At 39.5% G+C, this 14,673-nt stretch overlaps 1 protein-coding gene across 5 annotated transcripts in view; it reads left to right on the forward strand.

Annotated features, from left to right (window-relative positions):
• The window catches only part of nf1a (neurofibromin 1a), an 86,923-nt gene extending 74,998 nt beyond the window's left edge, over nt 1–11,925 (forward strand). For 2 of the 5 annotated variants that reach the window (XM_079823877.1, XM_079823879.1), the window contains 2 exons: nt 848–1,064; nt 9,351–11,925. In XM_079823877.1, the coding sequence (XP_079680003.1) occupies nt 848–1,064; nt 9,351–9,493 (360 nt within the window). In that variant the 3' untranslated portion in view covers nt 9,494–11,925. Of the gene's footprint in view, nt 1–847; nt 1,065–1,515; nt 1,594–2,089; nt 2,144–9,350 lie in introns of all 5 variants that reach the window. The other 3 variants (XM_079823876.1, XM_079823878.1, XM_079823880.1) reach the window with 3 other exon arrangements.
• The last annotated feature ends 2,748 nt before the right edge of the window (nt 11,926–14,673 follow it).

Here is a 14,673-nt window from a genome sequence, read left to right on the forward strand (position 1 = left end):
AAGTATTTTTTACTAGTTAAGTCTATTTTAATGATATGAAAATAAAGTATATGTGCTGGAAAAATATTTGTTTTTCATTATCTTTATAGCTTTGTCAGACCACTATGTTTTTTTCTTAAATTTTACTTGCCCTGCCAATATTTTAACTGACTTCAGTTCATCACAAAACTTGTAATTTTATTATATAAAATGTACTATAGAAAGTATTGTATGTTATTAATTTTTAGAAACATATTTTGATGTACTAGAAATATACATACATTTTTCATTCAATTAACTTTTCTATACAAAAAATACTGTTTTTAATATCCTGTCATACCTGGAGTTCTGCAACTTATAGTTTAATGACAGCTATAAATTCATAAATGCACTTTTGCTTAAATAATGTAATGCATTGCAGAAAAACAAAACAAAACTGATCAACACAGTCAGACTAATGATGGAACCTGATTGTTGGAATGTATGAATGAACACAAGCACTGGCCCAATAGTGCAAGTTACTTCCGTCAACTGGCCCAAAAATATCCCACACTGGCCCTGTCATCCTTATTGTTGAACCCTGACCTTAAAATTTCTTGAATGTTGTTGACAGTCAATAAGGGGTAGAATCATTACTGCTTGTTTTGACCACAGGAATCCTAAAGCCTCTAGGTTGTTTCAATCATTGCAGTTTGTCACTATTGTTCAAATTTATAGTATAGTGTTACGTTTCTGATTAATCAAAACTTATGATCAGTGATGAAATGGGTGAAAAATATCCCTCAGATTTACATGCGCCATATCTAAGGACCAAATACGATAATGCTAAATGATTATTAATCACGCCTGCTTTTACTCTCTCCAACAGCAAACCCAAATTCCAGACTATGCAGAGCTCGTGGTTAAATTCCTAGATGCTTTGATTGACACCTACCTTCCTGGCATTGAGGAAGAAGGAGGGGAGGAGTCACTGCGCACGCCCACCTCTCCATATCCGCCCACCGTCCAGAGTCAGCTCAGCATCACGGCCAACCTCAACCTCTCCAACTCCATGACGTCCCTCGCCACCTCGCAGCACTCACCAGGTCAGTGCTCACTTCCTGCATTGTGCGCACACTCATTTGCTAATACACACATGTAGACGCAAATTAGTCAGTAGTCACTCACTTACCTTCACACATCGCACTCTTCCCGAGCTACTCACACCTGCTCACATGAGCGTGATTAGCGAGCCGTGAGTAACGATAACGCTAACACGTGTAATGTCATTGCAACATTCCCTAGCATTAAAAAATAACACCGTAACAGCTGTAGCCGCGCTGCTGTTTGGAACTGCAGTTGTCTGCGCTTTTCTGTCTGCTTTCATATCTAAAAGCGTCGCCAGTTTGCGTTTTTTCTGCTAGATGTGCAAGACTAGACCGTGCAGGGCTTTGACAGTGGTTGTGTGTGCATTTGACACCTTTGCTTTGCGTTTGTATCTTCATTAACCTCACTGCATTCTGTCTCCTTTTCATTGGGAATGTGCTGTCGGTTCAGAGGGCCCTATAGTTTATAGACGGTCCCCAACTCTCTCCCATCCACGAACCACAGAGGAGGTGCCACCGAAAACTGCTGGTACAAACCTAAACTATAGAGCTGTGTTGGGCAATTAATGTCCGGTTCTATAGTTTGCGAACTGTGGTAACTTATTTAAGTGCCTATTTCTTGTCTTTACTTTTTTTTTTCAGTGGTGGCAGTGTGATACTATTCAGTTTAAATTGGCCGTTAAAGGGTGTATATTCTTAATGGAGAGGTATTTCTATATGCACATATATGTAACAGAAGTCATCCAGAAAGCACTTAAGTGAATGTCTAAATCACATTCCTTCTCACTAATTTCTCCTTTTGAAATCAATTTAATCTGCATTATGAGCTAATATCAACTGCTTCTTAGCTTCACTGTTTAGCAGAACATTAAGAGTAAAGTGCAGTCAGATATATCTGTAAGCTGCCATTTTTTTTTTTTTTGACTTCCTGTTTCTTCCATTCATCTGTCCTTCCTGTCCTCTTTTGAGTTGTGAATGTGTCACTCATGTCTTTTTTTTTTCTTTTCTATTCTCTCTGTGTGAAGCCTGTCTGCCTTGCTCTAAGTCGGCTGTATTCCCACCTCACCTCGTCCTCCCAGGTACTCCTCAACCTCAGTTGTGTGAAGAAAGCAGTTGTTGCCATTCGTAGAGTGTTTGAATTGTAAATCTGCTGCTGGAGTCAGTAGTAGATGCAACTGTCAGATCAAAGCAAGAGGGGCTACTTAAACAGGAACTGTGAAGAGAGATCGCAAGTGCCTGTTATTAACTAAACACTTACATACACAGCTGAGGACAGAACATTTGCAGTTTTAAAAGCATCATTAAAGGCTTTTCACACTTGAAATTGGTAGGCCAGAGTGCCATTTTTTAACCCTTTGTTAACGATTGGTTACTTACTCTCTTCATTTATTAAAATGTATAGTTACTATACATTTAAAAAATATTTTATTATTTTTTATTCTATGTGTGTGTGTGTGTGTATATATATATATATATATATATATACACATATACATATACATATACATATACATACTGCCTGGCCAAAAAAAGTCGCTGTTTGGATTTAAATAGGCAAATGCATAAGAGTATGATTGGATCATTATTGCAGTGATTATGTTTCTAACATGTTATATGTTCGGCAACAATTCTTCTTACCCTTATTGATGGAATCATTTTTTAAAAATAATTTTCACACATGAATTAGTACCTCTGAGCCCAGACCTTAAAGGAATAGTTCACCCAAAAAAAATTAATTAGTCCATGATTTACTCACCCTCAATCATCCTAGGTGTATATGACATTCTTCTTTCAGAAGAACACAATCAGAGTTAGTGTTTGTGTAAGAAAAATATCCATATTTAAAACTTTACAAATGGTAGTCTCTAACTTCCATTAATTGTCGTACGCGCGTTCACGAGAGACTGCCGTTCCAGCGTATGATATAGGACGCAGGCATATTCTCACCGGAGCGTCCTACATCATATGATGGAACGACCAGTTTCTCGTAAACACACGTACGACAGTTAGCGGAAGTTAGAGATAACGGTTTGTAAAGTTTTAAATATGGATATTTTTCTTACAAACGCATCGCATTGCTTCGCATAGAAGGCCTTTATTAACCCCCCGGAACCGTGTGAAGCACTTTAATGAAAAATTCCATTCACTGCCATTATAAAGCTTGGAAGAGCCAGGACATTTTTGATATACAGTGGGGAGAACAAGTAGTGAAGTGAAGTGACGTGTGGCCAAGTATGGCCAAGTGACCCATACTTGGAATTTGTGCGCTGCATTTAACCCATCCAAGTGCGCACACACTGTAGTGAACACACACACACAATGTGAACACACACACCCGGAGCAGTGGGCAGCCATATTGCCCGGGGAGCAGTTGGGGCCTTGCTCACGGGTCTCACCTCAGTCGTGGTATTGAGGGTGGAGGAGTAGAGCCCTGCACGGGCCTCAAAACTAGGCCCTAGCCCAGCCCTGGCCCGAGACGCTGAGGCCCTAGCCCGGCCCGTGTCCGACAGCTCATCAAAATTATCAGCCCGAGTCCGACTGGAGCCTGTGTTTTTTTTTATCCTCCCTATTACACATTAGTTGCAGCCATTAAAATAGTTCAGTTTTTTTTTTAATGTCAAAGTAGTTATATTTCGTTTTGTTTCTTTATTAAGTTAATTTAGACAAATATTTGAAGCATTTTGTTGCTTGTTAAATTAAAGTTTTTGTTAATTAAAGTGATGACCAAGCAGCCAGCGGCCGACAGTGAGTTAACCCAACGCTTTAGCCTCTGAAATCAACACTTGACTTGTCTTGCTTATAAAATCCATATAAAACACTTAAAGCATCGTTTAAACGTTTAGCCTACTATCACCACAATCACAGTAAAAAGCCATTTTTGACAAGATCAGGCAGGCAGATCGCAACGGTGCGCGCAAACGAAACGGGCTACACAATCAAAACAAATAAAAAATAAAAAAAACATGCTGGTTGTCTTAACTACCTCTCCGCGAAATGAATATAAATCCGATCTTCAATTCCCGTGCTATATGCACATTTAACGGAGTTCATGTCAACGAAAGCAACCGATATGAGCATTTTATTCATCAGCTCATTTCAACATCAAAGACCGCATTATGAGAACGAGCGACCTAAACACTGGTAAGAGCCTTTAGTCTCATTAGTTTTAATGAAGATTGTTGTGTTTTTGAGCATCTAAGACTTAGCTTATTTTCAGTATCACTTGCGGCAGTTTACGTGTTGGCTTGCTTTACTCATTTACGGCGATGCGTGTTGCATAGCGCCGTCCTCTAAACACTGTGCGAGCTAGTGTTAATTTTGTCACCTATTTTTAATTTAGTCTTAGTCTTAGTCTTGTGCCAAATGTCCTTGTTAGTTTTAGTCATATTTAGTCATTCACATATCTTTTTTTGTTAGTCAAGTTTTAGTCGACTAAAAGTCTCGTCATTTTAGTCTAGTTTTAGTCAAAAGACAACTCAAGGTATCTTAGTCAAGTTTTAGTCGACCAAAAGTCTAGTCATTTTAGTCTAGCTTTAGTCAAAGGAAAACTCAATATATTTTGTGGCAGAATATGTTACATAAAGTACATATAACCTGCATAATGTTTGTGCCACAACACCATAGCTAACTGGTTGATTTACAGCATAGATCAGCATTAGCTTATGAGACGATGGGCACAAATATTGATTTCGATCTTGATTCAGTATGAATTCATATATATAGCCTACTGTACATATAAGGAAAAATAATTTTTTTACACTTTTTTGGGGTTATATTATATTTGCTTGCATTCTTTACTATTCACTATTATTAACATTTCAAAATTTCACAAATAAGTAAGCAGTTATGATCTGCAATACTTTTTTGAGCAACTAGACTACATGTATATTTATTAAAGAGCCATACAGGCACCCAGTGGGTAATGGCATTACAAGTGACATTTTTTATTTTTCCAGCCACAAAATGGCTCTAATTTGACTCTTTGCAGTGGAATTCTCTATTTTAACCTTAATTAATACACTAATTGTAATATAAATAAGAAAAATATTAGAAGAAAAATATTTTAAGTGGTCATTAATGGACCATAAGTATTGCACAAATAGTATTTAGTACCAAAAGATCTCCTCAAAATATTCAATAAATATTATTGAATTAAAATATAGGCTATTTATTTTTAAAATAGTTAAGGTGTATGGTCACATTTGACCATCAATTAGTATAAGTGTGACTTAATTAGTAAGGAATACCTGAGGGCTAAATACAAGAAAAACATTAATATTAATGTTAACAATGTTGATCTCTACCACTCTCCATAATACAATGATACTGTAAATGTGGCTGACGCACACTATGCTGTACTGTTTACCAAAGATTGCTGCAAACACCTGTAAAGTGAAGCTGTTATGTAACTTACGCGGCTTAAGCCATTCAAATACACTGACACAGCGCTAGAAGTATTGAGCGCTCCGGGAACCACGTGACCACACGCGCGCGGCCGCGAGATGACAGGCGGAGTCTGAGAGAGACCTGTACTCCAGCAACAGCGGGAACTCTTTCGGAATATTTTGAACAGCTGAATATTCATCTCATGATGAAAAAGTAGAGACAATTGTAGACGAAAATGAAGAGAGATTTTATCTTCGTTTTTATTTTATTCAACACATTTTAGTCTCGTCCTTTTTCGTCAACAATAATGCATGTTAATTTAGTCTTAGTCAGTGTTTTTGGACATTGGTGCAGTCTCGTCATCGTCTCGTCTTCGTCACGGAAAAAAGGTCGTTAACGAACATATTTAGTCTCGTCTCGTCTGACGAAATTAACACTAGTGCGAGCCGGTCTTGACAGTTGCGGACTCGTGATATCATGGTCTCATATTGTTTCCACCAGCGCAGCATATCTCGTTGTTTCTTTTAATTATTGAATGTCTAAAATATAAAATGAAGGAGAAGCCTAAAAAGGCCCGAAACCCGGCCCGCGTTTGAGGTATGACGGGAAAATTGGCCCGAAGCCCGGCCCTAGGGGCGTAAAAAAGTCAGGGCCCGTCGGACTCGGGCAGAAACGCGGGGCTCTATGGAGGAGAGCACTGGTTATTCACTCCCCCCACCGACAATTCCTGCCGGATCTGAGACTCAAACCTGCAACCTTCGGGTTACAAGTCCAACTCTCTAACCATTGGGCCACGACTGCACACACAAGTACTACACACACACACACACACACACACACACACACACAAGTATTTGATACACTGCCGATTTTGCAGGTTTGCCCACTTACAAAGCATGTAGAGGTCTGTAATTTTTATCATAGGTACTCTTCAACTATGAGTGACGGAATCTAAAATCCAGAAAATCACATTGTATGATTTTTAAATAATTAATTTGCATTTTATTGCATGACATAAGTATTTGATCACCTACCAACCAGAATAATCCCGGCTCTCACAGACCTATTAGTTTTTCTTTAAGAAGCCCTCCTGTTCTCCACTCATTACCTGTATTAACTGCACCTGTTTGAGCTCGTTACCTGTATAAAAGACACCCGTCCACACACTCAATCAAACAGACAGACTCCAACCTCTCCACAATGGCCAAGACCAGAGAGCTGTGTAAGGACAAAGGGATAAAATTGTAGACCTGCACAAGGCTGGGATGGGCTACAGGACAATAGGCAAACAGCTTGGTGAGAAGGCAACAACTGTGGGCTCAATTATTAGAAAATGGAAGAAGTTCAAGATGACGGTCAATCGCCCTCGGTCTGGGGCACCATGCAAGATCTCACCTCGTGGGGCATCAATGATCATGAGGAAGGTGAGGGATCAGCCCAGACCTACACGGCAGGACCTGGTCAATGACCTGAAGAGAGCTGGGACCACAGTCTCAAAGAAAAATATCATGGATTAAAATCCTGCAGCGCACGCAAGGTCCCCCTGCTCAAGCCAGCGCATGTCCAGGCCCGTCTGAAGTTTGCCAATGACCATCTGGATGATCCAGAGGAGGAATGGGAGAAGGTCATGTGGTCTGATGAGACAAAAATAGAGCTTTTTGGTCTAAACTCCACTCGCTGTGTTTGGAGGAAGTAGAAGGATAAGTGCAACCCCAAGAACACCATCCCAACCGTGAAGCACGGAGGAGGAAACATCATTCTTTGGAGATGCTTTTCTGCAAAGGGGACAGGACGACTGCACCGTATTGAGGGGAGGATGGATGGGGCCATGTATCGCGAGATGTTGGCCAACAACCTCCTTCCCTCAGTTAGAGCATTGAAGATGGGTCGTGGCTGGGTCTTCCAGCATGACAACGACCCGAAACACACAGCCAGGGCAACTAAGGAGCGGCTCCGTAAGAATCATCTCAAGGTCCTGGAGTGGCCTAGCCAGTCTCCAGACCTGAACCCAATAGAAAATCTTTGGAGGGAGCTGAAAGTCCGTATTGCCCAGCGACAGCCCCGAAACCTGAAGGATCTGGAGAAGGTCTGTATGGGGGAGTGGGCCAAAATCCCTGCTGCAGTGTGTGCAAACCTGGTCAAGAACTACAGGAATCGTATGATCTCTGTATTTGCAAACAAAGGTTTCTGTACCAAATATTAAGTTCTGCTTTTCTGATCAAATACTTATGTCATGCAATAAAATGCAAATTAATTACTTAAAAATTATGCAATAAAATGCAAATTAATTACTTAAAAATCATGCAATGTGATTTTCTGGATTTCTGCATTTTTTTAGATTCCGTCACTCACAGTTGAAGAGTACCTGTGATACAAATTACAGACCTCTACATGCTTTGTAAATGGACAAACCTGAACAATCGGCATTATCAAATACTTGTTCTTCCCACTGTAACTCAAATTGTATTCGTCTGAAAGAAGAATGTCATATACACCTAGGATGACTTGAGGGTGAGTAAATCATGGGGTAATTTCCATTTTTGGGTGAACTATCCCTTGAAGTTTAATTGTACTACATTATTAATCCCACAAAGGGGCAATTAGAGTAGGGCATAGAACAGCACACAACCAGCTCATTTCAGACATAAAATGTAACGCATAACCAGAGAATAACACCCATAACCATATTCAAATTGTCACATAATACGTATTACAACATGCTTCAAAAAATGTAAACACTCATAAAGACCTATAAAAATAAAAAGCTCAATAAATGTCCTTTAAAAAAATGTATCACAAAGATGGATGGCCTCTGGCACAAAAGTAAACTTGTAGTGGTTGGTCTTACATTTAATACTTCTTAGCCGCCTAGTCACCTACCTGAAGGCATCATCTCAAAGTGCATATTCAAGGGGTGCATGTCGTCACTCATACTCCATGTTTTCCTTAACATTTGCTGCTCATAGAACTCAGTTAAACTCCGCAGTGGCAGACTTTAAAATTATTGAAAGTCTTTGTGATGTGCTGCTGGAGTAGACTTTACGGAGTTCTTTGGTCAAGATCTTGTATAGAGTCAAGCACTCTGCAAAGTCTCCTCCAGCACATCCCAAAGACTTTCAATGAATTTAATCCATGTGTGAAAATGATTCTTCATGCTCCCTCCCAACCATTCTTCCACAATTTGAGCCTGATGAATCTTGACATTGTCATCCTGGGATATGGCCATGATGTGTCTTCCTACATGGATGTTTAAGAAATGAAAAGCATATAACATGCTAGAAACATAATAATCACTGCAATAATGATCCAATCATAGACTCTTTAAGTATTTGCCCATTTAAATCCAAACAGCAACTTTTTTGAATCATTTTATATTAGACATTTTATGATTGACACCTCAATTCAGATTTAGCACCAAGCAAGGCACCATAACACAAGGTTAAAAGCAGTTAACTGCCTTATAAGTGTAAAAAAAAAAAAACATTAACCCAGTTTTAAAAAGTGTGAAAAGCCTTTTATAGTTTCAGATCGTTTAAACCTATGAGAATATTAATGCTGATGTGAACCTAATAATTTACATAAGAACAACAGGCACACTTTAAGAGCACACCTATGTCTCACACTTGTATCATGAACGCTCACAGGATCCCTACATGAGACTTTCTCCTCAGTGAGAATGTGGTGCACTGAGACACCTACTGATCACTATGTGTATTACACCCAGACTCCATGCCAAAGCTGTCTGTAAAAACGCTTTAGTTATAGTTTGAAAAAAAATTATTTGACATTAGATACATTTAAATTAAGATTAAAACATTATTGTGAAGGTAATTGGTTTTAAATACGAAATAGGACTACAGTTATGCACGCAAAGTGTTACATAACATCTCTCTCCTGCAGGCATCGACAAGGAGAACGTGGAGATTTCTCCCACCTCGAGTCTCTCCACCAGTGGGCGAACGCGACATGGGTCAGCCAGCCAGGTACAGAAGCAGCGTAGCGCAGGCAGCTTCAAACGGCCAAGCATCAAAAAGATCGTCTGAGAAGATTTGAAGCGTTTCTACCTACTCCGCGGCCATCCTTCTTCTCCACGAATCCTTTTTGCTTTCCGTCGTCCAGTTTAACAAGGTTCTTGCATTGAAGAACCGCTTGAGTGTTTGTTTTTTTTATACCAGTTGAAGCTTGCCACATACTTGCCTAAATGAACTAGTTCGGAGGATGCACTGAACTCTCCGTGTTGCACTCAACGTCTTGGGACTGACCACATTGAAATGCTAAACTCTTCGTTTTGCACAAACTCGAGATTATGTCCTCATCGATGTCTGAAAGAAACGCAAACACATGAGAAACTGATCTGATTAACCACTACAGCAAACAGTTGACCAACCGCGTGGAGACTCGCAGGCTCATTATCTTGGCTTGGCATTCTGCCTTTTTTCCATTTAGTCCTGGACCCGCCATGGGATGGACGAGTCCTGCCCTGATATCCACAGGCTTGAAATCTGGATTGTGATCCAGGTATATACACAGAAAGAGTATGTGTACTATACTATTGACGATAATAACGATCACTTGTTTTGGGTTCTTATTTTATCCATTGTGTGCCTTTGTCAGGGTTTTCAGCTGTGTATAGTTTGTAAAATAGGCAAGGCCTTGCTAAGGAAGGGAAAACAGGTACTAATTATGAAAACGTGTCGCGGCTTTAACATTTACCATATTGTTCATATGTCGCTTCAGTGTAAACAGTACCATGTGACCATGAAATATGAGAGTATCATATTGCAGCATCGAAATATTTATTCTGTAAATGTAGATAATCCTTTCGGAGATCACATGAAGGTTTGATCGTTATATCATCAGTCGTCGAAATGTAGTATTTTCCCAAAATGCACAAATCAAACAACAAATTGGCATTAATATTCATCGTCTCACTGTGGTGCAATATGTTCTTTTTTTATTAGTTTCGTTGAACACTATGTGTGTGTGTGTGTACAAATTGCACATGATAAAGTGTATCCGTGCACACTTTTACTTTCCCCTGTTCCCGTCTCACTAACGGCTCACATACGGCACAGAAATCCCAATCCCACCACACGCTGACATAGTGACATTTGCACCAAAGACTAGTTTGCAATATTGTGAGGGGAAACTGTTGTGAACTCCATTTTGTATATTTTTTTTATGTCTGTCTGTCTTGTCTATGTTGTATGCCTTAAAATAATGATTTCTTCCATACAGTTCTCACTAGCTTTGTAACAATTTAATTTAATAGTTTCCTCACTTGGCACCTAACCAGTGAATCGCAAAGTTTAACAATTGTGCCATTTAAGTTTGAATTAAGATGCCATTAGCAGGGCTTCGCGATTTATGTAATGTACAGTGGCCGTCAAAATTGAAGTGGCCGATTTTCTTTTTTTCTGTGTGCAATATAATTTTTTCTGTCATTATTACGTCGATTTGCCAATCTACAAGCAGGAGATGGCAGTGTACCTAGTAACAAACTCAAAGTACATTTGTTTGCTCTAAAGGGAAAACTTGTATTACTAAAGAAGGGTACCTGCCAAATGTTTGATGACGGAATATTTATGCATAATTTTAATTGTATGTTTTCAGAAAAGATTGCTTTGAAATACACGAGTACCAGATGTTTCTCACTTAAAACTGGGACCAAATCAATGTAATTTTTCCATTTTATTTGTGGATTTATTTTTACGTTTTTGTTTGTTTTACAGCCGTACTCTCCTGCAGATCCCAAAAATGTACATTCATCCTGACTTGTGGTTATTTTAGGGCACTAAGCAGATTTCAGATCAGTGTTTATGATCAAAATTGAAACTTGAAATGTTAATTCCTGCTTTACATGTCGTAATGGTGAATTTAGCATCAATCCATGTCAAATTTACCCTTTTTTAATGCAAATTGAAATATGAAGGAACATAAATGACCCAATTGAGTGTTTGAAGCGTAAGATTAGCCTTTTTTTGCGTCCGTTACTCTGAATAACAAGAATATAACTCCTTTCTCTTGAATCTTAGATGTTGCATTGCTAGTACCAATCTAAAACTGACCTAATCTGATATTTCAATACTTTAAGACAATAATGAAGGCACAGTCTTGACTGCCACGGCATCGGTTAGACACATGACATGCCCCTAAGCCTTTTAAATTGCATATGTAATTAAACTGTCTTATGTACTCATCATAAACAGACTTAAAAAGTGGTTTATTTTATATAATTCAAGATGTGTTTGTCTGATGCATTTGCCAGATTTTTAATTGCATTGGTCATCTGTAAACAATGTATCTGTCACCTGTAAATATGTTTGTGTAAAATTGGAAGGTATATAAATACAAGTGTAAATATATGTGATATTGTATTACTTGCTTTTTTGTAAAGCGGTTAGTTGCTGTACATGTATAACATGGCAATTTAATTATACCAGTGTTCGTAATAAAAGTTTCCCTCAACCCTGTTACCGTGCTGTTCAACATGTTAATTTTTTTTATTCTGTAGTTCTCTTTGGGTTTAATAAAGGTAAAAAATATAAATATATATATATATAATGTATATGTATAGTGGGGAGAACAAGTATTTGATAAACTGCTGATTTTGCAGGTTTGCCCACTTACAAAGCATGTAGAAGTCTGTAATTTGTATCACAGGGACACTTCAACTGTGAGTGACGGAATCTAATACAAAAATCCAGAAAATCACATTGTATGATTTTTAAGTAATTAATTTGCATTTTATTGCATGACATAAGTATTTGATCAGAAAAGCAGAACTTAATATTTTGTAACTAAAACCTTTGTTTGCAAATACAGAGATCATACGATTCCTGTAGTTCTTGACCAGGTTTGCACACACTGCAGCAGGGATTTTGGCCCACTCCCCCATACAGACCTTCTCCAGATCCTTCAGTTTTCGGGGCTGTCGCTGGGCAATACGGACTTTCAGCTCCCTCCAAAGATTTTCTATTGGGTTCAGGTCTGGAGACTGGCTAGGCCACTCCAGGACCTTGAGATGCTTCTTACGGAGCCGCTCCTTAGTTGCCCTGGCTGTGTGTTTCGGGTCGTTGTCATGCTGGAAGACCCAGCCACGACCCATCTTCAGTGCTCTTACTGAGGGAAGGAGGTTGTTGGCCAAGATCTTGTGATACATGGCCCCATCCATCCTCCCCTCAATACGGTGCAGTCGTCCTGTCCACTTTGCAGAAAAGCATCCACAAAGAATGATGTTTCCTCCTCCGTGCTTCACGGTTGGGATAGTGTTCTTGGGGTTGCACTTATCCTTCTACTTCCTCCAAACACGGCGAGTGGAGTTTAGACCAAAAAGCTCTATTTTTGTCTCATCAGACCACATGACCTTCTCCCATTCCTCCTCTGGATCATCCAGATGGTCATTGGCAAACTTCAGACGGGCCTGGACATGCGCTGGCTTGAGCAGGGGGACCTTGCGTGCGCTGCAGGATTTTAATCCATGATATTTTTCTTTGAGACTGTGGTCCCAGCTCTCTTCAGGTCATTGACCAGGTCCTGCCGTGTAGTTCTGGGCTGATCCCTCAACTTCTTCATGATCATTGATGCCCCACGAGGTGAGATCATGCATGGTGCCCCAGACCGAGGGCGATTGACCGTCATCTTGAACTTCTTTCATTTTCTAATAATTGCACCAACAGTTGTTGCCTTCTCACCAAGCTGTTTGCCTATTGTCCTGTAGCCCATCCCAGCCTTGTGCAGGTCTACAATTTTATCCCTTTGTCCTTACACAGCTCTCTGGTCTTGGCCATTGTGGAGAGGTTGAAGTCTGTTTGATTGAGTGTGTGGACAGGTGTCTTTTATACAGGTAACGAGCTCAAACAGGTGCAGTTAATACAGGTAATGAGTGGAGAACAGGAGGGCTTAAAGAAAAACTGACAGGTCTGTGAGAGCCGGAATTCTTACTGGTTGGTAGGTGATCAAATACTTATGTCATGCAATAAAATGCAAATTCATTATTTAAAAATCATACAATGTGATTTTCTGGATTTTAGATTCCGTCACTCATAGTTGAAGAGTACCTATGATTAAAATGACAGACCTCTACATGCTTTGTAAGAAGGAAAACCTGCAAAATCGGCAGTGTATCAAATACTTGTTCTCCCTGCTGTATATGTATATATACAGCAGGTATATGTATATCAACTCGCACCTTCATATATATACTATATACTATATATATATACTATATACAGGTGCTGGTCATATAATTAGAATATCATCAAAAGTTGATTTATTTCACTAATTCCATTCAAAAAGTGAAACTTGTATATTATATTCATTCATTACACACACTGATATATTTCAAACGTTTATTTCTTTTAATTTTGATTATTATAACAGACAACTAAGGAAAATCCCAAATTCAGTATCTCAGAAAATTAGAATATTGTGAAAAGGTTCAATATTGAAGACACCTGGTGCCACACTCTAATCAGCTATTTAACTCAAAACACCTAGCCTAGAAATCTAGACGCAGAGAATGTATTTTGCCGCGAGTGTAGTCTAGCAACTCTCAGTAGACATGAGAGCTGGAAAAACCAAACTCTGGTCAGGCCAATCACAGCGTGTGTAGAGTCGGTGGGCGGGCTTAACATAATGAAGGCACGTCATGGAGTTGCGGAGGTTCTGCGTGCTACTCGTAAACATAAAAGCTGACGAACAGCGGTCTTTTGAATCTGCTTTGGTCGCGACTCAGACTTGGAGTTAAGCATTTCTTTGAGAAAAGAACAAAGAACGGCACTGAAGTCATTCTTAAGAAAAGATGATGTTCGAAGTTTTGCCTACCGGATACGGCGAAAGTTTATCAACTAACGTTAGCTCGGCTTCACCTTCTTTGGTTGGTTGTGCCGCTCATGGTGCTATCCAATTGCATGCAGAGGGAATTTGAAAGACAACCGTTTATCCCTCCCCTCGGATTGAGCCCTGTCAATGGTGAGTTTCCAGACCCAACATCTTGTTGTGGGTCTGGCTTGTCAGGCTACAAAATACCTGCAAAGGCCTTTAAATGGTCTCTCAGTCTAGTTCTGTGGGCTACACAATCATGGGGAAGACTGCTGACTTGACAGTTGTCCAAAAGACGACAATTGACACCTTGCACAAGGAGGGCAAGACACAAAAGGTAATTGCAAAAGAGGCTGGCTGTTCACAGAGCTCTGTGTCCAAGCACATTGATAGAGAGGCG

The sequence above is a fragment of the Gobio gobio genome (genome assembly GCF_949357685.1).
Source record: "Gobio gobio genome assembly, chromosome: 8".
Lineage (NCBI taxonomy): Eukaryota > Metazoa > Chordata > Actinopteri > Cypriniformes > Gobionidae > Gobio > Gobio gobio.